This window comes from Pyrus communis, chromosome 9, assembly GCF_041283825.1.
Source record: "Pyrus communis isolate YQ-2024b chromosome 9, ASM4128382v1, whole genome shotgun sequence".
Lineage (NCBI taxonomy): Eukaryota > Viridiplantae > Streptophyta > Magnoliopsida > Rosales > Rosaceae > Pyrus > Pyrus communis.
Window position 1 is genome coordinate 9,727,830 of NC_142573.1, and position 27,538 is coordinate 9,755,367.

At 36.8% G+C, this 27,538-nt stretch overlaps 4 protein-coding genes, 1 non-coding gene and 1 pseudogene across 8 annotated transcripts; 3 read left to right on the forward strand and 3 right to left on the reverse strand.

Moving 5' to 3' along the window:
* Positions 1-1,931: 1,931 nt before the first annotated feature.
* On the forward strand, positions 1,932-5,055 carry LOC137739223 (protein MANNAN SYNTHESIS-RELATED 1). Its single transcript, XM_068478772.2, has 6 exons — positions 1,932-2,387; positions 2,937-3,081; positions 3,193-3,263; positions 3,413-3,498; positions 3,742-4,321; positions 4,447-5,055. The coding sequence occupies exons 1-6, from the start codon at positions 2,286-2,288 to the stop codon at positions 4,723-4,725; spliced, it is 1,263 nt and encodes a 420-aa protein (XP_068334873.2). The 5' UTR covers positions 1,932-2,285; the 3' UTR covers positions 4,726-5,055.
* Positions 5,056-6,741: 1,686 nt separating this feature from the next.
* Positions 6,742-6,814, forward strand: TRNAK-UUU (transfer RNA lysine (anticodon UUU)). The gene has a single exon. It is a non-coding gene; the product is annotated as a tRNA-Lys (tRNA).
* A 3,571-nt stretch (positions 6,815-10,385) lies between these two features.
* Positions 10,386-15,319, forward strand: LOC148694203 (uncharacterized). Its single transcript, XM_088700648.1, has 14 exons — positions 10,386-10,517; positions 10,639-10,749; positions 11,233-11,307; positions 11,511-11,567; positions 11,681-11,758; positions 11,841-11,966; positions 12,230-12,319; positions 12,460-12,606; positions 12,869-12,963; positions 13,062-13,267; positions 13,521-13,722; positions 13,798-14,086; positions 14,186-14,268; positions 14,453-15,319. The coding sequence occupies exons 1-14, from the start codon at positions 10,419-10,421 to the stop codon at positions 14,613-14,615; spliced, it is 1,821 nt and encodes a 606-aa protein (XP_088556774.1). The 5' UTR covers positions 10,386-10,418; the 3' UTR covers positions 14,616-15,319.
* Positions 15,320-15,627: 308 nt separating this feature from the next.
* On the reverse strand, positions 15,628-16,799 carry LOC148694204 (ABC transporter E family member 2-like). Its single transcript, XM_088699548.1, has 4 exons — positions 16,546-16,799; positions 16,203-16,460; positions 15,859-16,104; positions 15,628-15,771 (listed from the first exon to the last, which is right to left on the reverse strand). Exons 1-4 carry the CDS (start codon positions 16,549-16,551, stop codon positions 15,652-15,654), a joined length of 630 nt encoding a protein of 209 aa, XP_088555674.1. The 5' UTR covers positions 16,552-16,799; the 3' UTR covers positions 15,628-15,651.
* Positions 16,800-17,038: 239 nt separating this feature from the next.
* LOC148694205 (ABC transporter E family member 2-like) lies at positions 17,039-20,078 on the reverse strand (annotated as a pseudogene). Its single transcript, XR_015966248.1, has 5 exons — positions 19,971-20,078; positions 17,936-18,230; positions 17,708-17,825; positions 17,520-17,609; positions 17,039-17,415 (listed from the first exon to the last, which is right to left on the reverse strand). The product of XR_015966248.1 is annotated as an ABC transporter E family member 2-like (transcript).
* Positions 20,079-21,324: 1,246 nt separating this feature from the next.
* LOC137739250 (ABC transporter E family member 2) lies at positions 21,325-26,980 on the reverse strand. 3 transcript variants are annotated; one of them, XM_068478806.2, is made up of 13 exons: positions 26,573-26,980; positions 25,993-26,109; positions 25,246-25,331; positions 25,052-25,149; positions 24,853-24,970; positions 24,649-24,738; positions 24,164-24,468; positions 23,849-24,044; positions 23,552-23,737; positions 23,195-23,464; positions 22,027-22,272; positions 21,770-21,904; positions 21,325-21,654 (listed from the first exon to the last, which is right to left on the reverse strand). In XM_068478806.2, exons 2-12 carry the CDS (start codon positions 26,093-26,095, stop codon positions 21,785-21,787), a joined length of 1,818 nt encoding a protein of 605 aa, XP_068334907.1. In that variant the 5' UTR covers positions 26,096-26,109; positions 26,573-26,980; the 3' UTR covers positions 21,325-21,654; positions 21,770-21,784. The 3 variants fall into 3 exon arrangements, with proteins under 3 accessions (XP_068334907.1, XP_068334908.1, XP_088555889.1); XM_068478807.2 differs by having other exon boundaries at positions 25,993-26,106; positions 26,573-26,939; XM_088699763.1 differs by having other exon boundaries at positions 25,993-26,175; positions 26,573-26,888.
* Between the last annotated feature and the right edge of the window lie 558 nt (positions 26,981-27,538).

Here is a 27,538-nt window from a genome sequence, read left to right on the forward strand (position 1 = left end):
AGCCATTCAGGATGTCTCTCTCTTCGCTTTTCCCCTCAAAAAATGTCATCTTCTTCAATATCTGCACATCTGCAACAACAGCCACTATAAAGCCCTGGGCTTCAGCAAGGCCCGAATTTCGATGAACGTCGATCCTCTTCACGACCGGCTTCTGCAACCCGTGCCCTGACTTGCGGCACCCCACTCTTGGCAACAGGGATAGGTGCAGATCTCCAAATGCAGATAGAGACCAAATTCCTGCAACAACCCACGCAAATCAAGAAGCTCAAAACCTTCAATATCTTCAGTCACCACACGCCCACTACCACTACAGACCCGACCCATCACCTCTCTTTCCTCCATGCCTGGTCAACTCGCCCAACACCTCCCTCTCTCTCCTCCATAACCTTCAAACTTCATAATTGGAAGAGCCCAGAGAGAGAAGATATTTCAGAAATAATCGCCAGCGGGGAAAATCCAGTGGCCGGAGAAGAAGAGGACTTGGGCGGAGTTATGAAGGTGAGGGTGGCGTCTGGTGTGGGAGAGGATAATGCACGATGGGGAGGAAGGAATTGCCGAGCTTAGTGGTGGGACCCTCTTTATTATTTTAGTTTTGTTGTTTCAAAATAATTTCTTAACTTTTTAATAAATTATTAATTTATCAATCTGGTTGGATGAGTAAGTGGGCCAGCTGCCTGCTACGTCAACAGCTAACAGTTAAATTGACAAAAAATTTAACGAATGTCTGACATTACAACAAATTTATAAATTAAAGTATGACATAATAATGTTTAAAATATGAGGTATGTGATTATAATTCGACTAATAGTTAAGATAGTTTTGTGTAATTTAACCTTAATTTTTTTTAATACATAACACTAAACGGCAAAAAAATAAGCTAAACTTTACAATGAGGCTAACAATAATAATTTGTTTCGAATTCGTGTTTAAGATAATCAAAATTAAGATCTATTACTTGCACATAAAAAAAAAATACTATTAAATCGTAATAAGAATTCCTTAAAAGAGTTCTCTCTCAAAAAGTACATGGATAATGCCATTTCACCCACCAATCTTATTTTTCTTAAAAACACAGAAAGATAGGTGTTATGGTCAATAAAAAATTAAAGAATATGAAAGCATTGATGCAACTTGATGACGCATCACCAGGAGAAAACGTAATAATAATATTTTTATAGTTCAACACGCAATTTTCAGTTACAACTATATTTTTTTTTTCTCTAATGATAATTTCACTAAATCTTTACGATCAAAATTTCCTCACAACAATGCCACTAAAGTTCAACAACATGTCACTTTAGTCCTAGTTTATATAAAAGAAAAAGTATATTTCTTTGCTTTTCTCAATTTTGCATCTCTCGTTTCACATCTTTGGATGGAAAATTATTTTCCTGCTTTATAATTATGAATATCATTCTTGATTTAAATTTATATTCTTTTAATTAAATTATGCTATCAGATAATTAATTTAAAATATTTTTTGAATAAAATATTAATTTGACAATTGTTATTTAAACGTGCGATCCCAATCGATAACAATTAATAGTATTAATTTTTCAATATTAAATTTGTGCTCTTCAAAATTTTGAACCTTTTTATTTTTAACAAAAAAAAAAGAAGAAGTAGAAAACCTTTTCTTTTCCAACCACTTAAGAAAAATACAAAAATAAACCCACAAGAAAAAAGAAATATAAAAATAAAAAATAACATGATTTTTTTATTTTTAACAAACGAAATTATATAGTCTAAGAGGGTGAAAAAGTTGGCTAATATGGTTCAAATAGGCTTAGACGAGAATCAACTTAAGCCTTCTTATTTACAAAGTAAAAGAAAAATATCATTATATTGTAATGTGGTAAAAAATAGAATTTACAGAGAAAGAAAGAAAATGGGGAGACTTACAATTAAAAAAATTTAGGCTAGGTGTCATTATCCCAAGGAAAGTGTCGGTGTGCTGTGCTGTAAGAAGGAAGACTTACAATTACAAAATGCATTTCTGAGTAACATGTGATCTGATACACTTCCTGTGCTGGACATTTTGCCTTTAAAGTTTTTCATTTTTGATTCAAAACTACAATCTCTCACTCTCCTTTTCCCCAACTGTTTATTACCCAAGTGCCTTGCTTGGTTTCCTAGTGCTCCAATCCATCACCACCTACTGGGGCTTCATCTCTCTCTCTCTCTCTCTCTCAGCAGAGTTAGTGAGAGGGTGTATTTTGAGGTGATCGAGTAGGATCTGTGACTGTGAGTAAAGGAGAGTTCTTATTTTTTGTAGAGAGAGAGAGATGGGTGTGGATTTGAGGCAGGTAGTGGCAGGAGTACTGACACTGGCAATGTTTGTGATGCTTGGGAACATGATTAAGAGAGACCATTTTGATTCTGTTGAAGTAAGTCCACAAAACCCATCATTAATCTCTCTCCACAATGCTAAAGATCATCACTTTACTGCTTTTTGTTTGATTTTTTATTGCAGAATAATCAAATTTTATGTCACTGTGCAATAGCATTTTCTCTGCTTCTGGGTTTACTGTTTCATTTGATTTGTCATCTTTGATGGGTTTTCATTGATTTGTTGTAATCGAAGTTTAATCACAGCAAGTTTCAATCTTTGTGATTTGGGTCACAGTAGATTTGTTGATGTAGATTTACGCCATTTTGTTAGAAATTGAGAGGCAAAATGGATTCAAAACTTAAAATATTCAAAACATTTCTATTGCTTGAAGAATTTGATTTGTTATCCAAAAGATTTGTATGTTTCCCCCCTCAGTCATTTGGCACACTTCACTTTTCGGCGTTTTCGCTCTAGAAGAGTTGCATAGAGTTCATGTCTCATGTAGATTTTTTTTATGAAGTTTACATTGTTTAATTTCAGCAGACAGATTTGAGCATCGATTTCAGGGATATTGTGTGATTTTCTTATCTTTTGATTTATACAGGATAAATTTCCTGGAGGAGGAGGAAGAGATACCCTAGAAACTTCCGAGTATTCAAAGGAGGGCCTCGGTAGCTTCGCTAAGAAGAATGGCGGACCTTGGAAAGATGATGGCGAGGAGCTAAAACAGTGTTGGCCTAAGCCATCTGGTAAGTTTTCATTGCATTTTGAAATCATTGGTAATTTCATATGCTGTTTATTGCAATGATCCGTTGCCTAATTACTTTTCGTAATTTCTTATCTTGTTACCTGGCTAGCAGATGATGTAGAGCAGACGGAGGGGTATGTCCTGTTCTCATTAACAAATGGCCCCGAATACCATGTTTCACAGGTATTTAATGAACCGTTGATCTCGTTGATAAAGTTATTAAATCCTGGGTCTTTTTGTAAAGATTTTCTGTTGTACATTCCTACATTAGCCATTTCATTTGTAAGCCAATTCGCTATTCACTCAGTAATCTGTTCCTTGGCATTCTTCAGGTCGCGGATGCTGTTGTTGTGGCAAGGTATCTGGGGGCAACACTTGTACTTCCTGATATTAGAGGGACCAAACCAGGGGATGAGAGGTCAGTCGCTAATGCTCTATTAAAACCCTGTTTTCCTTTGATTATTTATAGTTTAAGAACAAGTAATACTTCTTCCCGTGTTGCTGCTGTCATTGTGCTTGTGTTGGGTTTTGGCAGTAAAAACATACTGTTTTACTCTATCTGAACTTTGCTGATATCTTCTCTACTAATACCATAAAAGAATTCTTTGTTTCGATTTAGATAAAAGATTTTGGCAAACAACTAATTTAACTGAAATTCCAGGAACTTTGATGAGATTTATGATGTCGAGAAGTTTATAAGTAGCCTGGATGGTGTGGTCAAAGTAGTAAAAAAACGACCTGGTAAATTATCCACAAGGAATCTTGCCGCTGTTAAGGTTCCCAATCGGGTTACAGAAGATTACATTGTTGAACACGTGGAACCAATTTATAGATCAAAGGGCAACATAAGGTTGGCTACTTACTTTCCTTCAGTTAATATGAAGAAGACAGAAGGAAAGAGTTCTAGCGATTCAGTTGCATGTTTGGGAATGTTTGGAACATTAGAGTTGCAACAAGAGATCAGTGAAGTGGTCGAATCAATGGTTGAGCGTCTGAAAACTTTGAGCCGCAAGTCAGATGGCCAATTTGTAGCAGTGGACTTGAGGGTTGACATATTGGAGAAGAACGGTTGCCAAGGAGGAGATGAAAGCGGAACAAAAAGTTGCTATAATGCACAAGAGATTGCTTTATTCTTGAGGAAACTTGGATTCGCAAAGGATACCACAATCTATTTGACCGAATCAAAATGGGACAGCAGTCTTGATGCTCTGAAAGACATCTTCCCGAAAACGTATATCAAGGTGCACACTTCTCCTGTTATGCCTTGAATTTTTTACTATGTTTCAGTTTCTTTCCGAAACCCATATCATTGCAATGCTATTTCAGATGTAGATTTTGTACTTAATGAGTCTGGAATTCATTGCAGGATGGCATTATCCCAGCGGACAAGAAATCAAAGTACCTGGATTCCGAGGGGTCTGAATTCGAGAAGATCATTGACTTCTACGTGTGCGCGCAAAGTGATGTATTTGTACCAGCCATTTCAGGTTTGTTCTATGCAAATGTGGCAGGTAAGAGAATCGCGTCCAGTAAAACTCAAATACTTGTCCCAGCTGACATCCCCGGTGCCTCTGCATCTCCCTCCAAATTCATCACACATTATGTCTCGAAGAAGAACCATTTGGCTTATGCGTGCTACTGCTAATGTCTTTCCGTGAGAAGAAACCCGGGAAAAGGAAAGGCGTGGCAGATGTATCGAAGCCTTCAAAGACGGTGTTAGCTTTCGCTACTTACCTCATTCGAGGTTTAATTGGTTACGCAGATTGGACAGGCTAGTTTGTATAATGTATACTTAATCTCGGTTACAAGAACCTTGAACAGAAATTGTCTGTTAAAAATGATCTTTTGAAGACGGTGTTTGATAGGGCAGGAAATTCTGAACCTTTAAATGGTTCATATCATTTGTTGTTTGATTATATGTACCATAACATTTTTCCTTATATTCATTCTAATATTATTTGTCATATTTTCCAAATCTGGTTGAACAGGAGCATTATTTGTTGATACACATGCCTTTTTACCGACGGAATGCAATTATGTCTCTCTTATCACGTGTCTGTAAAAACATAATATGGACATTTATGCAGTGCAAATATGTGACTAGTAAAACGATTAATTAGGGAATGATTTTTACACACAGTGGCGGATTCAGGAAAAATTATATAAAATCGCATGTAATATATATATATTTTTTTTTAAATAATAAGAACGGTGACTCTTCTTTGAGGTATTTTATCAAACAGTTAGAGGGCATGTATGAAGGTCTATTCTAACCTTCAAAAGGGGTAACATCCAAGTTATCTATAGAGATTCATCGGAGCGTTGGTTGATCCCCCTTGCCTCTTAGTGCCCTCGTCTATGTCTACACTGCTCTTTTTGTGTTATGCACTTCTATTACTTTTGATGGTTGATGCTCTTTTGATTTTTTGTTCAATCCAAAGGCCGTAACCAAAGAAAAAATTGTGGGAGGAAAACAGGAGATTGCAGAAAATCACTTCCCTTTAATTAAACCTATATACACCCAACAAGGTCAACAGATAAAACAAAGATCACATCTGTTTGGATCTTGGAACAAAAAGAAAAATGAATAAAAAAAGGAGAGTTGAATCAGGATCCAAGGTAGTTTTGTCCACAGAGGACAATACTAAATCTGAAACAGTTCATATGTTGAAGAGATTTTTCGATGCGATCGAAATATAAGATGGTACACCACGTGTTAATAACTTAAAAAATGGTAAAATATGTAAAAAGTTAATAACTTAAAAAATATAATTTTTCACTACTTATATAAAAACACATGGTATTACCATCCGTATTTTGACCATAATAAAAACCTTCTCCATATGTACAAGTGTAGTATAATCATGTAATTGCAGATCCTTAAAAAATAAAAATAAAAACAAGAGTAGTTAGATAAGAATATTCGAATCTAATGATGTGTCACGTTTTATCTTCCACTTAGTCTTTATCTTTGGCAGAAGTCACAGAACCCATTTATATTCTGAAACTCGTCTACCATTTTTAGCTGTAAATTACAAACATTGAAATAAATAAATAAATTTAAAAAAAAAAAAAAAAAAACTTCCTAAGCCAATTGGATCTCAGAAAATAAATGTCATCTTATTTGGAAGTGGTCATTCGTTTTGTTTCATCAAGAATTTATATGGAAATAATTTTCGCACACTTTATAATTTTTTTCGGCAATTAATTTTTATTTATTTATTCAATTAAAATACTATAAGTAAATATGAGTGTGTATGAGAGGAATTGTATTCACGAATATTACTTTCCTTTTTAGATTTATCTATTGAAGAAAATGAATAACAAAATGGTTAAACTATATTTATAATTTTTAAGCTGTAAAATATTTCATTTTCAGTTAAGTATCTTGTATGATATTGTTATCCCAACCATTGCATTTTCATTCTATTACTAATTTAATTTGAGCTTGAGCCCGAATTCATAGTTTCATTGAGGGTGAAACTGCTTTTTCTTTGGTTTTTTTCATTTTTAATTTTTATTTTTGGGAGAAAGAATAAGTAAAAAAAAGAAACAAAGAAAAAAAGATGGGAGGGGTAAGGATTAGTCGTATCTCTAATCTTCTTCTCTTCTGATTTAACTGTTAAGTGTAATAAAACAAGCAAATAAAAGGGGCAACCGAGCCGTCTTAGCTCAGCTGGTAGAGCGCGTGGCTTTTAACCACGTGGTCGTGGGTTCGATTCCCACAGACGGCGGAATGATTTGATTTTTTGGTCGAATGTGTTTATTTTTTTTTTCGTCGAATGTGTTGTTTTCTGTATTGTATGGAGTTGGATCGGAGCCCAGACTTGTCCGAGAGCCTTCGGGGCAAGTCGAACTTGAGACCTGGCTGGTAGGATTTTTGGGTCCAGCTTTATAATTATTCTTGTTGTAAAACTGTGTGACTGTCCATATAATTTGACTAAAGATGAAAGAATGAAATTCAAAATTGCAAGGCTAAAATTGTAAGCTTAAAAATAGTATAAGTTTGGTTTTTACTATTTTGGTATGCAAAGTGTTTTTTTCATACATTTAAAGAGGTGTTGGATCAGAATCCCATATATAGTTTAAATCCGAGTTTAATTATTTTGAGATTTTCTCAAAATATGCTTAAGCTAAACTACAATACTGTGCATAAAATATGAAATCTTTCTTCTGATTCAGAGGAAAGAACAGCACACATTTTGCATCACACCTTCGCTGCCGGGGCTTATGGGATCGGAGGAATGTGTCAGGTTCTTGCTGATCAAAGGACTCCCTGTTAAAGGGAGCGGCGAGAAGGAGTGATTCGCGACGGGTGGGAGTAGTGACCATGAATGAAAAAGACGAATTCATGACTTGTTGCACAAGAAATTATACAATCCTCGATCCTGCAATAGAATTCCTTGCTGCGAAGTGGGGGTTGTACTTTGCTTAATTTGGAGCTCGGCTTTGGGGACATTGTTTTCGAGCTGGATTGCAAGGAGTTCTCTACGAAGCCCTTTTCGAGCTCATTTCGCGTTATCAGTAGTTGTCAATGGCAGGGCAGCAACGCCGGGATAATTGGGCTTCCCGCTCGTTGTACCATTTGGGGAGGATGCATACATCTCTGTACTATGTCCAATAAATTTAAAGAGACTCACAGCAATAGAGAAATACAGAATCATTCGGTCAATTTTGGTGTTTACATCTCCAACGTTATTTCACATATTCGAAAACATTGACTTTACTTTTAGCTAACTTAGTAACTCCACATCGAACACACTTTGTTATCCGTCTTCTGGAACTTTTCTTCACCAGGCAACGGACCTCCTCCGCTCGTCAATAGTCAGCCCACGTCAGCAGCGCAACCTTGTCTCCAGCACTATTTTTACTCGAGTGTGTATTGTTGATGCCTTGCCCTCTAAGTTTCTGCCAAACTGCAAAACACATTAACTGCAGTATATATCAAGATGCCATGAATGTACAGCATAAAGAGGAAAATCGGGCATTAATGTTGGAATGAGTGAACCATATCTGACCCGTTTGGGGTGTGAGGCTTAGTCGAGTCTTGTCCCATAGAGTCCCGCCCTTGGGACAGGCGGAGGGGACTTGTTGTCCCTAATATGTAGGGCAGTTAGGCTAGTTTAATCGTCCAAGTAATGATATGTCCCCGCAGCTTTTTGTTCCCTATCTTTGGTTGTTTTCAACTTGTTGATTCCCGAGCGATAATTAGTAGGATCACGTCTGAATGTGATATCCAGTTGCTGCATTTGCCACATTACAAAACTTACTCAGATTTATTATTATTTATGTAAAAAAAAGTCAGCCGATCCCACTTAGTAGGAAAAGGCTTTGTTGTTGTTGTTGTTGTTTGTATGTAAAAAAAGTCACAGATAAAAAGGTTGCAAGAGTTACAGATAAGAAAAGGTTCATCCCAGGTTAACAACGATTGAGGAGAATTGGCAGTACAATCAACTCCTGGCTTCCCGTCATAGACGATCACTCTATCTGCCAGGTACGTACGTAGCCATAATGAAATCGTGTTCAACCACCAACGCAGTTTTCTTCGCATGGAGGATAAACCTCCTTATGACTTTTGCAGCGACGATGCACTGCTCAGAATCAAGGTACGCACTTTTCAAGTTGTTCAGATTAACACAACTTTTGTTTGGCATGTTAGTTTGTATGCAGATTGTAAGAGACCGACAATTTACATGAGTCGTACCCAGCGTATTACTCAATAAATGAATACTCGATGACATTAATAAAGCTAATATTACCAACGAAAACAACACATATTACTTGAAAAGCGTAAGAAAATCCTTTGTGGCCCCATTCGGACTGCTGCACCCTCTTTGTTACCCTCACTTCTTCTTCTTCTTCCTTCTCATCTCCCTCACCATCACCCTCGTCCTACACCTAATTCTAAATATGAGAAACCGATCACTGTGAATACACCTCTGGCAAAGAACCAAAGTCTGGCAACAAGCGTGCACACTCAGGGCGCAAAGTCCAATCGAATTATGTCGTTTACCATGTGTAAAACAAGATTCTAATATTTAAATTAGAATCTTTTAGATATTTTGTTATTTGTTTAATTTCTTGCCTATTTGAACCTATATGGTTTCTAGGGTTAAGTTCCATTATAAATAGGTCATATTGACGTTAAGTTTGCAAAAAATTCATATTATTATCGATAAACTTTGAAGTCTTCTCTATGTTTTGGTGAATTCCGAATTGCTGGCGACTTCAACTTATTTGGTAGTGGATTCTAGCGTGAGAATTTTGATCGATATCCCTTGTCATATATCCGGATGCGTGAGGTTGGGCTTGTTTCTTTTTCATTATTTTTATCTTAAATAAAATATAATTTAGTAACTGAAAATCTGTGTCGTCTTCCCCAACCGTCCAATTTCTCTGACGTTCGCTGATACCCAAAAACGACGACGTAGTCTGAGTGAGGATGGAAAAAAACGAAAACGGCGTCGTCCCGCAGCACGAGGAGTCTAAGATGGTGGATTTTGGCCCTTCGTCAAAGGGAGACGACGGCTTGCTTGAATCCCTTCCGACCAAAAAAACAAAGCTCAGATTTTTCCGTAAGCCCGTCCCGAAATATTTTAGTACGTTCTCTCCTGTTCCTTTTCTACTTTCTTTGTTTGGTGTTGGATAAATATCAATGATTTGTGACAAATTATACATGTTAATAATAAATGTGAATAAATATATTTTACAAAATATAAACATAATGCAATAATAAGTATACATACAAAAATCGAGGCTTGCGTACTGCAATGTCCTTGAAACAGAAATTTCGTTCGTTTCGTCCATACTCAATGCTTGTAGTTCTACAGACATCTACTTGATCAGGATTCAATGATCAAGTTAAAATTCTAGCACTGAAAAACTTAACTTCTGGCGAATGAAATTTCTATTCAAAATTTCCAACATTTGACTAATTCTTTTCAAAGCGCAAATCTTTTTGGTGCTTCTACTTGGTTGCTTGACAAACACGTAATAGATTTTATATTTGGTTTCTAGAATCTAGGGTTCTTTTGAGGAGAAACTGTAGTGTTACCCAATTTGGTATCTGTAGGGTAAAATGGGAGTTTCATATATGGGTGTACCGTGGATGGATCAGGCATGTATATTAAATTGACTATCTTAATATGTCCACAGAATACCTAACGCATATCCGTAATGCTTTTTTGGTATGTCTGAGGCACTCGGATGGCCTCTGGTGGATGGTGAAAACTAAACCATCCAATTTTAATAGAAACGAAAGGGCTTAAAACTATTTCAAATTGTATTGGCTAAATCTTAGGGTACCACTGTACCAGCGAACTAAACTGTTTCATCTCTATGGCTGCCTTTGCCTTGTCATGTGCAGAAAATAATATAACAAAGGTTTGGCCGGTGGTAGAATCTGCTCTACTAGAGCATGACATGTCAGGTGAACTGGTATGTCATAATAAATGTTGTTTACAAAAAGTCTTATGTTGAGTTTGTACATCGGTTATCAATATTTGTGTTCTCAACTGCGTATCTGGATTGATGAGATTTTATTTCAAATTATGGTCAGGTTGATAATTGCATGAGAGTCTCAACTACTGAAAAGACTAGAGACCCAAAAATTATTGACAAGGCTAAGGGTCTTACTCGCCTTTTGGCAAGAAATTTTCCTGCCCATCTGGTACAAATACCAGATTCTTTGTGATTGTTTTGTTATATGCAACTTATGATTGTTCTTTGTGTTCAAATGATTTGAAGTAGTTCTTAAGGTTTAGCTTTGTTCTTTCCATGCAATGTTGTTTTTCTCTTCAAAGATGCAACAACATCCCAATAATATGTGTGTATGTAATACTGTATATAGATAGGATAGGAACCCCATTTTTTTAGAGGGATCCCGCTTCTCTGTTCATGGAGCGGGGTCCCGCTTATGATTATCGTCCTACATACATCTATAGCTTTATATCAGAACAATTTTACATTTGAATGAAAATTTAAGAATCAAATTTATCTACCTTTAGTTAAGAATCTAAGATATGATGTATATGTACACTGATTTTTCTTTCTTGCTTGAAAACTCCAAGCATTTCTTTTTTCATGGTACTGGTCTTTGTTTGAGCTATCCTCTATTAGTTTCTCATTTGAGTGCTCAAGATTTTGATTTCAGGCAATAAAAGTACTAAATGACGAAATGAAATACACTATGATCATGATTGGGCCCAAAAAATACGGGATTGACTTGGTGGGTATCTCGTAAATTCCCCTTCTCCTTATTTGTATGATGTTAGAAAAGTATACATTTTGTTTACGACGTAGGTCTAGTGAATAAGGAATGTGAGAACAATATCAGGAATATGAGCCTTTGGGTGTTCCATCACCTACTTGATGGAGAGGGCTACGCAAATTTACTTTCCCTTGTTCTAATATCTCTACAATTGTGTACAGGAGAATTTCTATAAACGGCGTGGACGTCTCATAGGTCCAGAGAAATCCACTTTAAAGGTGCATAAAGTGATATTGATTCTGTGCTTTACTGATCTTCCCACTAAAAGAAAATTAATTCCTTGTTCTGCCTGATTTTCTAATTTTTGACGATATATATGATTGGGACTCAGGCACTTTGCAAGGTGACGGGCTGTTATGTTATTGTTTCTGTAAGTGTTACCGTTCCTTTTGATTTCGTTGGTCCCATTGCATAGTTGTTTTTCTAGTGTTCCGACCTCCAGATGAGGTATGAATTATAGATTTGATGATTTTTGATTACCTGTAAACTAGGGGTTCAGTGTTCCCGCCACTGGTTCGTCTGAAGGATTACAGGTAGTCAAGAGGATTGTGGACGATTGCTTTCAGAATGGAACGTCCCCTGCATCCCTTATCTGGCTTGAAAGGAGACGTAAAGTGGTGAATATTCTCAAGGCTTTGTGTTTATGAATTATGTTCTTCTGTCACCAGTGTGGCAACATTATGTTTCCAGTGAATAGACCATCGATGCTGTTGATCTTTGTTTATATGCACGGTCCAGATTCAGTCTTATAATGTCATTAAGTGAAACAGTGCGGCAAGAGAACATGACACCATATATGTGACATTCTTTCTCAGTTTAAAGAAGTTATTTGCTTCCTAAGGTATTGCTGATCACATGTACTCTCCTCTTGTGGGCACAGGCTGAGAAAATTACTGTCGATAAGCCATTTGGCCAAATTGGAATTAGACCTAGCATTGATGTTGGTCGTTACCTTTGTTCATCCCTACTGGTAATACTTCCGGAGTTCCTACTTATAACATTTTACAACAGTGATTAGGATCTAGAGCTTTTGATTGGTACTTCTTATATAAGAGGCAACTTTTTGAGCTTTTAGATATTGACGTGCTTCGAATTGGTTGTTGTCAACAGGAACTCGTGAAAACCCAATTGATTTGCTGTGAACATACACATAAAAAGTTTTACGAAGCACTGCATCAGGGACATTTTGGAAATGTGCTAGAGATGATACAAGATACAGATGTGCTGGAGAAAATAACAGAAAAGTTCATCTCTTGGGTAAGTAATTAATTAGTTTTGCATTTAAGCTATATTAATGCAACTGAATAGGCTTCTCAGTGTTTCCCCTGTAAGTGCTCGCTCTGCGCTGAACATTTTTGCACTGATAGCTAGCTCGTGTGAAACTTATAGGGTTAAAACCATGATTAATGTGCTGGAAATATCAATATTTCCATTTTGGTTTATCCCTTTTATGTTTAAAAGTATTGCCAGTCTCAATAAAGGATGGCTTGTTTGCTGTTAATGAGCATGTTTTCTACAGGATTCTCCGGAAGTGCATGCTAATACAGCAGAGACACTTTGTGCTGTAGCAAGGTTCGCTCCACCTGGACTTGCTACTAAAATATCTAGCCCAAGGTAGCATTATTCCTTCTTACATTTACGATAAATTGATGTTGATTGCATTTCTGCTCTAAGATTCTGCAGCGAGTTCATTTTGTGCACATTTTACGCAGTTTTATAGGAAGATTGTTCCGGCATGCTTTGGAGGACTCACGACCGCAATATGTTCTTATTAACTTATTGTCAGTGTGCTTGTATTTGTTAGACCCTACGAGGCTAAATTCGAGAACGTATGAGAATTTTGGTAGACTTCAAATTACTCATGGATCTGTAGATACTGCTAATTCCGAGACTGTTGTTGGCATGCTGGAGATCCTAGGTAAAGTTAACTCCTTAGTTTGGTCATTTGGTACGTGGTACTTGCATTCAGTTAGGTTGGTGCTCACGACTACTTGCATTATGTTTTCGGTTTTAATTTTAAATCAGTGCGGTCTGATCTTTCCTCGACTCCACATAGGATTCTGCCCAATTTTGGACTTGTCCTATCCTTTGTTCTTCTGTGTAACAAAAGGACGTGTAGATAATTTCGGATTGGTCAAAAAATTGATGCTGCAAAGCATGCTATGATGCAGGTGATTTGCTGAAGCTTTTGGATGTTTCAACGGTGGACAATGTGTTGCTAACTACATATGGCAAGTTACAGCCACCTCTTGGACAACATCGTTTAAAGATTGTAGAGTTCATTGCAGTATTACTGAGGGTGGGTGGTGAAACTGTTGAGAAGGAATTGATTCGTCTCGGAGCAATACAAAGAATTTTAGACTTGTTTTTCAAGTAAGCTTGAGAATTTTCTTGTCCAAGAAAGAGTGTGTTGATACAAGGTCTTACTTCCCACGTTTTGTTCTCCAGGTACCCATTTAACAACTTTGTCCATCACCACATAGAGAACATAATAGTATCATGTTTAGAAAGCAAGAATGCTCCTCTTGTACAACATCTTCTTTGTGAGTGTGATCTTGTCGGAAGAATACTTACAGCAGAAAATAATTACACATTAGAAACTGATCCAAACCGGCCGACAGTTCCTGATGAGGGTAGATCCCCACCCAGGTTAGGGAACATTGGACATTTAACACGTATATCCAACAAAATCATTCAACTGGGAAACAACACTAGCGAGATTCAGGCATATTTGCAGGTCCATACTTTTATTTCTTCATATATATGTTTCTTTTTCTGTGAGGTTCTAATATTTGTGTACTGCAATAAATATTTACATGAGAAGCATTCTTGTCAGGAAAATAGAGAGTGGACCGATTGGCATACGAATGTCCTATCAAGGCGTAATACTGTGGAGAATGTCTTTCTATGGGCTTGTGGGTATGTTTTCCTCTCAAAAGTAGTTGGTTTGAACCTGAAAAGTAACTCACCGTATTGGTTACATTCAGTCAGTGTTTTCATTTGTGGTTATGTCTGATGTATCACTGTTCTGTTGTTTACATCTAAGCTAAGTATTTGTGTTCGGAGCTAAGCTAAGTATTCGTGGTGTAATCAATTGTAACAGGAACCCGGCAGTACAGGAGGAGATGTGTGATATGGAAGATGATTATAGAGCAGTTGAGCTGATACTTCCTACAAGCCCCTGTAGAAAAAAAAGGCGTTGCTCGCCTACAGATAATGATAGCGAAGATGTTAGAACATCTGAACTGGAAGACCAGAAGATATAGTGGAAGTATTTTCATGATCAAGTTTGAGCATCTCTCTATGTATTGAGGTGTTACTGAATTTGAAAAACTGATTTAAGGATGGAAGATTTTGTCAGCTTTGTTCTCTGGTCTCACTTGTCCAAAGTCGTTGCAAGGCTATTATCTCCCAGTTCAAGCATTTTGAAATGAAGCATATATGCATGGAGAAGAACACGGTGACTGATTTTCTGACTAGGTTGAGTTTCTTCATTGATGTAGGATGCTCCTTTGAATCTGCGCCCTCTATTTTCGGTTATCATCCTTCTGTCTTCGGATGAACCAGCTGGAGTTGCAAGGCCGAAGGCCGTTTGTATAAGCCTAGTGAGCTAGTTTTTTCATTTCGTTTGCTGTTTGCTTGGGTTTTGGGGGACCCCATTTTAACCAATATGGTGAGATAGTTTCAAAATTTTGTTTTATAATTTTTTCGAGCTCATTTCGCGTGATCAGTTGTCAATGGCAGTGCAGCAACGCAGGGATAATTGGGCTTCCCGCTCGTTGTACCATTTGGGGAGGATGCATACATTTCTGTACTATGTGCAAGAAGATTTGAGGAGACTCATAGCAACGGAGAAATACAAAATCATTAGTTCAATTTCGGTGTTTTCATCTCCAACTTATTTTCACATAATCGAAAACATCGATTTTAATTTTAGCTCATATGGCATCAAATCAAAACACACATAGTACTGAGTAACACCGCATCAAACACACTTTGTTATCCCTCCTCTAGAATCTCTTCTTCACCAGGCAATGGACCTCCTCCAATCGTCAACTGTCAGCACACGTACAGCGCAGCCTTGTCTCCATCACTGTCTTCACTCGAGTCAGTATTATCGATGCCTTGCCCTCTAAGTTTCTGCCAAAATGCAAAACACAATAACTGCACTATGTATCAAGCTGCCATGAATATACAGCATAAACAGAGGAAAATCGGGCATTAGTGTTGGAATGAGTGAACCGTACCTGACCCGTTTGGGGTCTGAGGCTTAGTCGAGTCTTGTCCCATAGGGGACTTGTTTTAATCGTCCAAGTAATAATACGTCCCTGCAGCTTTTTGTTCCGTATCTTTGGTTGAGTTCAACTTGTTGATTCTCGGGCGATAATTAGTAGGATCACGTCTGAATTTGATATCCAGTTGCTGCATTTGCCACATTACAAAACTTACTCAGATTTATTTTTATTTATGTAAAAAAAAAGTTAAAGACAAAAGGGTTGCAAGACTTACAAATAAGAAAGGGTTCATCCCAGTTAACAACGATTGAGGAGAATTGGCAGTACAATCAACTCCTGGCTTCCCGTCATATACGATCACTCTATCTGCCAGGTACGTAGCCATAATGAAATCGTGCTCAACCACAAACGCAGTTTTCTTCGCATGGAGGATAAACCTCTTTATGACTTTTGCAGCGACGATGCGCTGCTCAGAGTCAAGGTACGCGCTTGGTTCGTCAATCAGATAGATATCTGCAGGCTGTAATATGAAGCAAAAAATAAAGACATACGTTATAAGATTCCATAAGTAAAGCAGATGACGCATCATAAACTTGATTATAAATTAAAACTGGTTACCTGTCCAAGGCATAGACATAAAGCAACCCTTTGCATCTCTCCACCGGAGAGTTTCTTAACTTTTTGATCCAATAAATTTTCGATTTGGAGAGGCTTCATCACGTCTGTCACAAACTGCCGATGAGTGTAGGAACTGCGAATTTTGTTTTGAAGCAAGTCATTGACAGTTAGTTTGGACTTTGGACTTATTTTCTGAGGCTTGTAAGAAACTTGAAGCTTAGGCATCTCCAAATCAGCATCGGGTTTCAGTATACCAGCCTACAATTTGAAGTACAATGACTCTAATATATCAAAATGAAACTGAAAATCGGATCCAACGGCAAGAAATGAAAAGAAAGCGTACCAGCATACGGATAAATGTGGTCTTCCCTGTTCCATTCTAACCGAGCATCACAATAATCTGAGAATCGGTAAATTCACCCTCAATCAGTTGAAGCTTGAACCCTCCCAAAGTTTTCGCCATTCAGGGTTAACTGTACAGCGCATATGTCTCAGTTTCCTCACCAATTTCGCGTGGAGTCTCAGAAACCTAGAAAAGATAACAACTTAATCACAAGAGAAGATACTGATAAGTCAAAAAATCAGCATTTACATTGACATAAATTATAACTCCCGGAAACGTAAATTTTCTGTAGGAACAAATCCTGACAAGAAGATGTTGATTCCTTCTCTAACTGAGAAGGGTAGAGTTACAACTCCATATGCACCCAGTTTTCCATATAAACAGCATATGTGATCAAATAAGTAATCTAGGACGCTCAAATCGTGCGCCACAACAATTACATAGCTGAAAAATACGAGGAAAATGCCTATTACTTGAACATGCATAGTGAAAATATAGAAGGAAAAGGATCCTGCAAATATATAATCAATGAATTTGAGACAGTAAGATGGATACGAAAACAAACCTATCAGGCCTGATCAAAGAACGGATAACTCTCACTGCTTTGAGCCTTTGCTTCACGTCAAGATAACTTGAAGGTTCATCAAACATATATATATCTACACTCTGCATGGCAGAAACAGCAATGGCAAACCTCTGAAGCTCCCCACCAGAAAATTAGCCAACATTGCGATCCAGAACCATGTATAACTCAAGATCAATGCAGAGTTCTTCCATCATCCCCCTCTCGTCTTTCTGTTTTAGAATCTCCCCTACACTGCCTTCAGTTACTTTTGGAATGTGGTCCACGTATTGGGGCTTTATAATGGCCTGTTTAAGGAAAGACAAGATTTATAATTGTTGAAGAAACCTTATTATTGCACACATGAGCATAAAAGAGAGGACATCACACGAGCATGAAAATCGAAAGTCACCTTCAACTTATCTTGCAAGAGACGAATAAAATAACTTTGCAGCTCTGATCCTTGAAAGTAAGTCAAGATTTCTTGCCAATCTGGAGGATTCTGATAAGGATCAAAGATATATAGTCTTTAAAAAGAACTAACACATCAACTAAACTTAAGAAAAGTTATCATATACTTAGCAGAAAAGAAAGTATTACATTGAAACGACCCAAATTTGGTTTCAAACTGCCTGACAAAATTTTGAGGGCAGTTGACTTCCCAATGCCATTAGTTCCGACCAAACCAAGAACTTCCCCTGGCCTAGGGACCGGTAACCTGTAGGTTGAAGTTGTGTAGGATTTATATTCTACCATCTTAAAACACTAAACATGAAACTGATCGAAGTTCTCGACAAAGTTACAAGGAACCAACTGACTGAGACTGACCTGTGTAACTTAAAATGGTTAGGCCCATAACGGTGGGTTGTTTCTTTGTCCAATGCCTTGGGCAAGTTGATGATTTGAATTGCTTCAAACGGGCATTTCGACATGATCACATGATGAGCCAGACTCAAAAGAATGCCTCTTCAACACAATCAGAGAAGATAAACAAAAAGGAGGAAGCTACAACCAAACCAAATACTATCATTACATACGTGAACACAGATACCACAACCAGTGCACAATTCTTCAGAGATAGAAGCGCTCTTGGACGTTGGTGTAACCTCAATACACTTTTTGCCTGCAAATTTGAGGGACATGAAAAATGTAAAGCGGCTCAGGTAAATAGTATTCAGGCAGTCACTACATATGATTCAGATAAAGGAAAAAAAAGAAGTTACAGTACCAACATGTACGGGAGGACAATTGCATTTGTTAGGCTTGCATTTGTGAGTGTTCAGAATTGCTATGCGGGTAGACCGGTTCGCCATCTAAAATTCGTACAAATTGTTTATGACTGGCCAGATAGGTATAAATCAAATGATACCGACTAGGGATGGGCAACGGTTATGGTGGGCGGGTAACCACGGTTATTTACCCATAATCGTTTATGTTCATACCCGTATAACCGTTTACCCCGTAGGTAATTACATAAACGGTTATACCTATAACCATAACCGTTTATAAACGGTTATCCATACCCATAATCGTGTACCCATTTAACCATAATCATTTACCTGTTTACTCGTTTTTGAACCCGTTTATCCTTTTTTTATCCATTTACCCATTTTTTCACTCGTTTACATGTTTTTTTTTAACAACTTAAAAATTACAAAAGAAAAATTTTCCAAAACTAAACACTTTCAAACACATTCAATGACAAACTATCATCGACTCGTTATAACCGCGGATAATACCTATATAACCGTATAACCTAACAGTAAATGTTTTGATATATTAAAAGCCATATAAAAAATAAAAATAAAAAACTCACGAACTGAATTAAAAGCCCAACTAACAGTAAATATTTTTTTCCAAATTTACCCCTGACAGAACCTAACCAAGCCTGTTCACTGTCTTTGCCTTTTTCTGTCGCATATGGGGCTTTTGGTGTTGCCTCATTTTCCACACCCACCACTCTCAGTTAGTTTTTTATTTTTTATTTTTTGTTGTTGTTTTGTGTATGTGTGTTTGTGTCTGTCTTTTCAAAGTTCCTGAGTAATTGTAGGTTCTGTCAGGGGTAAATTTGAAAATAAATATTTACGCTATCAAATCTTTTTACTTTATTTTATATATATATAATTTCGAACACTTGCGATAATTTTTTTTTTTAAATGTTTACATATATTAAGTTAAATAGGTAAATGGATATCTGTATAACCGTGGATAATACCCATAACCGATAGATACCCGTTATAACCGTGGATAATACCCATAATCGCCCATTTAAATTTCACGGATAAATGGTTATACCCATAACCGTTTATTTGTTTAAACGGTTACCCATAACCGTAACCGTAAACTTTAAGTGGGCGGGTAACCGCAGTTACCCAAATCCATGGGTATTTTACCCATCCCTTATAACGACAGTAACAGACTCGTCAAACTCCTAAACTACTTATTAAGGGACTGTTTGGCATCCTTCTTGGACGCTTTTTTGTTTCTGAAAACATTGATTACTAAGTAATTTAGCTACATTCGTCAATTTTGAAAACTATAAACTATTGTCAAATTGAATACCAAATAACCCCTAAACACTACAAAGAACTTATAAACAATAAGAAACTCCTAGAAACACTGGAAAAATTATCATCCAATAACCGAAACTACTAGACTTGCAGCGCGCTAAATCTCAACAAGTAAAAGGCTCAGATCATAAACAACAATCGCAACCGGAATTGCAACCAAAAAGTGGTTTTCAATTTCAAACCGAACCAAACAATGCCTGTAGCACTAGAAACATACAAATATACAGAAAAGATGGAATATTAAGTCGGTCAAGCACAATTCTTTGAGAGAGAAAGCTTGAAGAGGAGTTTACCGGACGAAGTCTGAGAGTTGCTTAGGTGGCCGATCGAGCTCCAATGGCGCAGTTCAACCAAGGATGGTGAGCTCAGGGATGACAGAATGAGAGAGGAGGACTAGACTAAGTATTTATTTGGTCAATATCTTGGCGTACAAGTTTTGGACAATCTTCTCCTTATTCAACCTCAATTTAGACTTCAGTTTCTGTTAAAAACTTCTATGTGGGATTTGTTGGGTTAGTAAATTTCGATAAGTTAAATACTAGCACAAAATACGTAAGTTAAGAGTCTCGTATCTATTGTCATCTGATGACCAAGAATACATAATCATTCACGGTTAGATTCAATATCAAATATTGAAATCAAACGGCAAGTGACCATGCATTCTTTTACTACGAAGTGACCAAGAGAACAGTTGTGGATAAATTAATAAGCTGAATTGTAGCAACGTCTTTAGATAATAGCCTAAGTTGCATTTTTGTCTTATTCATGCAACGATGTTGGGGTTAGAATTCGGATTTAACTACACAATAAGTCAACAAAAATTAAGTATCGATACTGCCATTCATAAAAGTTGAACCTGAGATTTTACACTTTGATTTTGAAAATAATCGCTAAACTGCAATACTATTGTCAAGTTGCAATTTCATCTTTAGAATCCCCTTCTCTTAAGGATAGATGGTTAGCAATGCCCCACCCTTGAATTTGATATTAGAGTTGAAATATAATCTAGCTTTAGTTGTCGTCAAAAAAGGCCTCTCGTTACTAGGTCATTTCCGTTAGTATTAAAAACATTTTGTTCTAAGAAACGTTGAAATTTCATCACAATAAATAGTTTCGAATCATTGAAGTTTGTTACATAATAAAACCCACAACTAATCCCTATTTTTACCGCAAAAAAAAAAAAAAAAAAAAACCCTTTAACGAAAAGCTCCCGATACTGTTCATTTTAACGAAAAATTATATTTTTCCATTAAAAAATCAGTTCTAATACTATTCACTTTTACCTTTTATTTCATCATTATCGTTAAAACTCAAGGTTTTCAAGTTATTTTCATTAATTTTCATATAAAACAAAATAAAAAAGAATAAGATTCTCTCCCCTCTATTCCCCTCCTCTCTCCTATTTTTCTCTCTCTATAGAAAAATCAACACAAGATGTTAACGTTGCTTAATCATAAGTATTCAAATAGGATACTAGAGAGAGAAAATTGGAAGGAAGAGAATCCGGATCCAGAAAATGAGAACCCTTTGGATAAAGGCGCTGATTATATAACCAAAATTAAATATAAGGCTCGTTTGAGAAGTATTTTTAAATGACTAAAAGCGCTTTTAGAAAAAATGTTTACCAAACCTTAGTAAAAATGCAAGTTAATCCTCCAAAAGCACTTGAAGTAAGAGCCATGTCGAACTACAATGTCATTTGGTGAAAATTAAAACGTATTATACTGGTTTTAAGCACCCCAAAAAGGAACATCCATGTTTTGAGACTATGAGACCAAAAACTGAATAACTGCAAGCACATTATATGTGCATATTTGACTCGAGTAGCAAAAATATCTAAAGGCCTGGAAACAAACATCACCCTCTTCAACAGACAACGGACCTCCGATCAAATGTCAGCACGCTGTGACTCCGCCGAGATTCCATAATAAAATCAAACTAACACCCTCCATATTCGGCCAAAAACGCAAAGTTGATCTGAAACACCAGTGAAATTATCAAGATGGCGAAGAAACATGAAATCAACAGGGTAATGAATGAAGTATAGTAATATTTGTACCCAAATAAAAGAGAATGAAGCACAGTAACATACCATCATATGGGTTAATCAATCATCCAGGTAATAATAGGACCCAGCAGCTTTTTGTTCCCTATCCTTCGTCGACTCCAATTTGTTGATTCTTGGGCGATAGTTGGTCGGGTCACGCCTAAATGTGATATCAAGATGCTGCACGCATGCATCATTTTGAAAAAATCAATGAAGAGAGCAAAATTAAATTCTTATCATCACACACTAATATAGTTAGAGGCCAAAACAATAGAGTGAAACGACGAAGTTGCAACACTTACGGATAAGAAGAGATTCATCCCCGTTAACAATGACTGCGGAGCATTTGCAGTACAATCAATTGATGCCTGCCCCTCATAGACAATAACTCTATCTGCCAAGTAGGTGGCCATGATAAAGTCATGTTCAACGATGAATGCCGTTTTCTTAGCATGTAGGATGAACCTCTTTATGACTTTGGATGCAACAATACGCTGCTCAGAATCAAGATACGCACTCGGTTCATCTATAAGATATATATCTGCAGGCTGCATTAAGTAAATAGAGACGTAGATTAGAATGTATCCGTGATAGCTGATTTGCATGCATTTTCACCAGTTAGAACAACGAAAGACTATAACTCAGCCTTCCCAGTGAAACAATAAAAATAAAAATGAGTGAATCTGTTATTGTGAACTAATCACTAGATTTACAACGTTAAATTGAAGGCAAAGGATAAACAAATATTTGGCAAGAGAAAAAAAAATTATTTCAAGGTTTTAGAGCACAAGCATAGGAATGACAGATGGTCATGATATATGCCAAACGTGTTCAAGGACCAAAAATATAAAACAAAATGGCAGGGACCACACTTAGCAGACTACAACACAATCCTGATTCCTGTATCCCTTCCTTTTTTCCAAAAATTTGCAAGGCGCCTGGCACTCCCCACTCCCGTAGGTTAGACATCAAAATAACATTTGTTTTTTTTATCCTCATCCCATCTTCCAAACTCAGATAGACAATTCCTGCCTGCTCAGATGCATCCAAGGCAACGAATAGAAGGGAAACATAAAGTGTTGAAAAGGATTCATTCGGACAACACAAAGGCCCATTTTATTAATCACATGGGAACCCTATCTCTCCCTTCTTACTCTATACTCGCAAGACTGATAATAAGGAAAAAGTAAACACAACTTCTAATTTTCAGAAGCAGGAAATGAAAAGAAATATATAGCCAGTTGAACCTTGTGACCTTTCACCAAGTATTTCAACTAAACTACCAAACCATCTGTTGAAAAACAAGAATCTATGAAAACAATCAATGCTTACGGAGATTATTCAGGCTTCTCAAATTCATAACCAAGACATATAAAAAAGCTTACCGCATCAACGTGATTGAAGCAACCCAGCAGAACAACATTACTTTTACTAATTCAATGATTTATGTCAAGAATAACAATAATTTACCTTCCCGAGGCATAGGCATAATGCAACCCTCTGCAACTCTCCACCAGAGAGATTCAGAACTTCTTGATCCATTAATTGTTCAATAAGAAGAGGCTTCATCACATCTGACATGAATTGGGGATGAGTATATGAATCACGAATTTTTGAATGTAACAAGGCTCTGACAGTGGATGGAAACTTTGGACTGATTTTCTGGGGCTTGTAAGAAACATTGAATTCAGGTATCTCCACATCAGAATCTTCTACAGAATCAGGTTTCAATAGACCAGCCTGAAAATTGGGCAATATGCTAACTCAACATCTGAAGCTGCAAAGTAACTATGACTGAAGAAAAAGAAGATGAAAAATAAAGAATACCAGCATACGGATGAATGTTGTCTTCCCTGTTCCATTCTCTCCCAGCATTACAATAATCTGAGAATCAGTAAATTCACCTTCAACCGCACGAAGCCTGAAGTTTCCCTGAGTTTTAGTCATTGATGGGTATTTATATCGTGCATATGTCTCAATTTCCTCAGCACTTTCTTGTGGAGTCTCAGCAACCTGGTAAAGACAACAAAGTAAATCACAAAGCAATAATAAGTCAAGGGAGTCTTTCTTTTTTCCCAGTTACAAGTCAAAAGAGCATTTCATGGATAAAATTTATAATCTTGCCTTGAAGGTCAGAGATTCATCCCGGAACCTAAGATTTTCTGTAGGAACGAATCCAGCCAAGAAGATGTTGATTCCTTCTCTAACTGAGAAAGGAAGAGTTACAACTCCATATGCACCCGGTTTCCCATATAAACAGCAAATGAAGTCTGATAAGTAATCCAAGACACTAAGATCATGCTCCACAACAATTACATAGCTGGAAAATATAAGAAAATATGACTATTAGCTAAATATGCATTAAGACAATCAAGAAATGGAATCCAAAAAAACCATGCAATTCAATTTTGAGAAAATAAGAGAAAATACAAAATTAACCTATTAGGCCTGAGTAAAGATCGGACAACTTGGGCAGCTTTAAGCCTTTGTTTGACATCAAGATAACTTGAAGGTTCGTCAAACATATATATCTCTGCATGCTGTATGGCAACGACAGCAATGGCGAATCTTTGAAGCTCCCCACCAGATAAATCCCCTACCTTACGCTCTATAACCTGGTTCAGCTCAAGGTCAGCACATAATTTTTCCTTCATATCCCTCTCATCTTTCTGACTGAGCACCTCCCCAACATTCCCTTGAACTGCTTTTGGAATGTGATCAACATACTGAGGCTTTATAATGGCCTGTTAAGTAAAAAGAATATTATGCAAATTAGCAAGAACAAATATAATATAAGACAATATAATGATTAGAGACAACAAAAGATGGCCAAAATATACCCATGATAGAACACACAAAATTATATTCATTTAAATGCTAAACTTTTAGTACGAAAGATTATGGGCATCAAAATCAAATGGTACCTTCAAATTATCTTCCAGGATACGGGTAAAAAAATTCTGCAACTCAGATCCTCGAAAGTAGGTCAAGATTTCCTGCCAATCTGGAGGATTCTGCAAAAATAAAAAATAAAAAACCATCAAGATAAGATAATCGAAGAATGTACCAAACATATTTGAAACATAATAAACTTGTCAACGAAGGGGAATTTCTGTAAGGAGCTTTACTTTGAAACGACCTAAATTTGGTTTCAACTTTCCACCCAAAACTTTGAGGGCAGTTGACTTCCCAATGCCGTTCGTTCCAACCAAACCAAGAACTTGACCTGGCCTTGGGACTGGTAACCTGAAATTGCAAAATTTATGTTATCCCAAACCGCATAAATGCAAAAGCAATCACTTCCCGGTAATGTCGTGAAGAGCTAACCTGTGTAGCTTGAAAGTGTTAGGCCCATAGCGATGGGTTGTATCTTTGTCTAAATCCTTTGGCAAGTTAATGATTTGGATTGCTTCAAATGGGCATTTCTGCATCATCAGATGGTATAGAGTCCAATTAATGCTTTTAAAACACAACTCTTGCAGATAAACAGGCAAATGACAATAACAGCATTTCTTACACACCTTAACACAAATACCACATCCAATGCACAATTCTTCTGAGATGAAAGCAATCTTGGATGCAGGGGTAACCTCGACACATAGTTTACCTGCACATAGACTGATTAGTAGTGTGTGTGTTTGTAGCACTATAGGAAAACAACATAAATATATTAAGTCCACATAAAGATAAAGATGATAAAAAAGCAGCTCATTCACAAAAAAGCAAACACAGTCGCTATGATAATGCATAACAGGAACTTGCCAACAGAAACATTAAATCCATTTGAAGCCACCTCATTATATGCAAGAGCTCATGCCTGTATTTTTAGTAACCTTCAATAGAAGCTTTCCTTGATTTTATAAACCAATAATCTCTTTTTATGGCAAGCTTTGAGCATAATTAAATTTCTGAGTGTTTCTCCTTGCAGGAGGCATTCGTTACCTTTATCTCCTTTTATTTACTTAATATAATCATCGAGTCATTCTCCCGTCACAAGTAGCTTCCACGACCATTTGAACACAAATAATACGTTTCAAGATACATACCAATTTGCATGATAAAAAAAAACAGCTGACAAATCCAAGTTATCAAGAACTGCGCATCACAATTCACTTTTGTTTTCGACAAAACCAAACAAACCATTATCTGAGTAATCTAATGAGTCCTGATACTTATTTCTTTTATGAAGAGCGACAGACATGTATACACATATTATTACACGACACTAATGGAAATTATATAAGTAAGAAGGGGTTACTGTAACATACCAGTGATGACAACAGGACAGCTCCTCTTGCATTCCTGGCGGCACTTCTTGGGTTTGCATCTGTCTGAGCTCACTATAGCTATACGGGTCAAACGGTCTGTCATCTCCTAATCTTCTTCTGTCCATCCACAGATCAAATTAAGCAAAGGATCAAATGCACACAGACTGAGCAAGAATCAAACTCCTGGCGTTGATGGGATGAAAAATATTTAAAATTGGACAAAACTAAATCCAGAGCAAGCTGGCTAGTTTGATAATTTTGCAATCCAATCCAACCTATTATCCGCACCCAAAGCTGAGAAGCAAACCAACAGCTCAAACCATTCGCCTGAATATGTCTGCCGGTATAAAAATAAAAAATAAAAAAATCCCCAACAGCATGAATTTCAACATCTCTAAAAACCCAATCCCTAATTTCACCAAAATCCCCTATAATCACAAATTCACAATCACGTCCCCTCCTTTAATATTAAAAAAAAAAAAAAAAAAAAAAAACCCAAATATCACAATAAAAAGATGATTCTTTTAAACTCAAAAGCAGATTCTTTTGCTCAAATCTCAATCGCAAGCTAAAGAAATACCTGTTTGACAATAGATGAGAAAATGGAGGAGAAACTTGAGTCGGATCAGCTGGCGGCTGCAAGCAGAGAAGGGGTGGAAAATACACTGAACAGTTACGGAGAACAACGAAGGGCATCAAAATGCGGTGGCGGTGGAGGCTGAGACTGAAAAATGGAAGCTAAGAAAGAGAGAGGATAGAGGGTGAGTGACCGTTAAGAGTAGGGAGGGGCAGGTGTGGAAATTGCGCGATAGTTAGACAAGGGACGGAAGGGCCTCTCTGTTCTCCTCACACACCCAGAACTTTTGCCTTTCCGATTAATACCCTCATGAAGTTACTTAAATTCTCAATTGTAACCCTAACACACTCATATCACCAACCGTCATCTCAAAATCATACCATATGGTCATACCTTACTTTTATTTACATTCATTGAAGAGCACAATGTTAAGGGACTATTTTAAAATGAGACTTTTCAGCCATTTAGTACTACGGTCTAATAATATTCTTTTTCACTTGTAAATGAAAGGTCTTAGGTTTGATTCTCGTCGAAGACGAATTTGAACCACATCATTGCTAGCCCATTGTGAGCCCTGTGCTGAGTTTAACGTCAATTCTCATGTCAATATTATAAAACGTTGTGCAAAAAATTAGTTTAGTACAAGAATAATCTTCTAGGATGATCATCATTAACGTTGTCATTTTACATTTTTCACTTGTAAATGAGAGGTCTTAGATTCGATTCTTGTCGAAGACGAATTTGAACCATATCATTACTAGCCCATTGTGAGCTCTGTGCTGAGTTTAACGTCAATTCTCATGTCAATATTATAAAACGTTGTGCAAAAAATTAGTTTAGTACAAGAATAATCTTCTAGGATGATCATCATTAACGTTGTCATTTTACATTTTTCACTTGTAAATGAGAGGTCTTAGATTCGATTCTTGTCGAAGATGAATAAGCAGGAATAATTAAAGGCAAAATTTG

Coding starts and splice junctions, on each gene's coding strand:
- LOC137739223 (XM_068478772.2), top strand. CDS start 2,286: ATGGGTGTGGATTTGAGGCAGGTAGTGGCAGGAGTACTGACACTGGCA. Junction 3,264..3,412: donor CCGAATACCATGTTTCACAG/GTATTTAATGAA, acceptor GGCATTCTTCAG/GTCGCGGATGCTGTTGTTGT. Junction 3,499..3,741: donor ACCAAACCAGGGGATGAGAG/GTCAGTCGCTAA, acceptor CTGAAATTCCAG/GAACTTTGATGAGATTTATG.
- LOC148694203 (XM_088700648.1), top strand. CDS start 10,419: ATGGCTGCCTTTGCCTTGTCATGTGCAGAAAATAATATAACAAAGGTT. Junction 11,967..12,229: donor TTGAAAGGAGACGTAAAGTG/GTGAATATTCTC, acceptor TTGTGGGCACAG/GCTGAGAAAATTACTGTCGA. Junction 12,607..12,868: donor CAGAAAAGTTCATCTCTTGG/GTAAGTAATTAA, acceptor TGTTTTCTACAG/GATTCTCCGGAAGTGCATGC.
- LOC148694204 (XM_088699548.1), bottom strand. Junction 16,105..16,202: donor TATGTCTATGCCTTGGACAG/GTAACCAGTTTT, acceptor TTCATATTACAG/CCTGCAGATATCTATCTGAT. Junction 15,772..15,858: donor GGATGAACCCTTTCTTATTT/GTAAGTCTTGCA, acceptor TGGCAAATGCAG/CAACTGGATATCAAATTCAG.
- LOC137739250 (XM_068478806.2), bottom strand. CDS start 26,095: ATGACAGACCGTTTGACCCGTATAGCTATAGTGAGCTCAGACAGATGC. Junction 22,273..23,194: donor TATGCCTATGCCTCGGGAAG/GTAAATTATTGT, acceptor TACTTAATGCAG/CCTGCAGATATATATCTTAT. Junction 21,905..22,026: donor GGATGAATCTCTTCTTATCC/GTAAGTGTTGCA, acceptor GCATGCGTGCAG/CATCTTGATATCACATTTAG.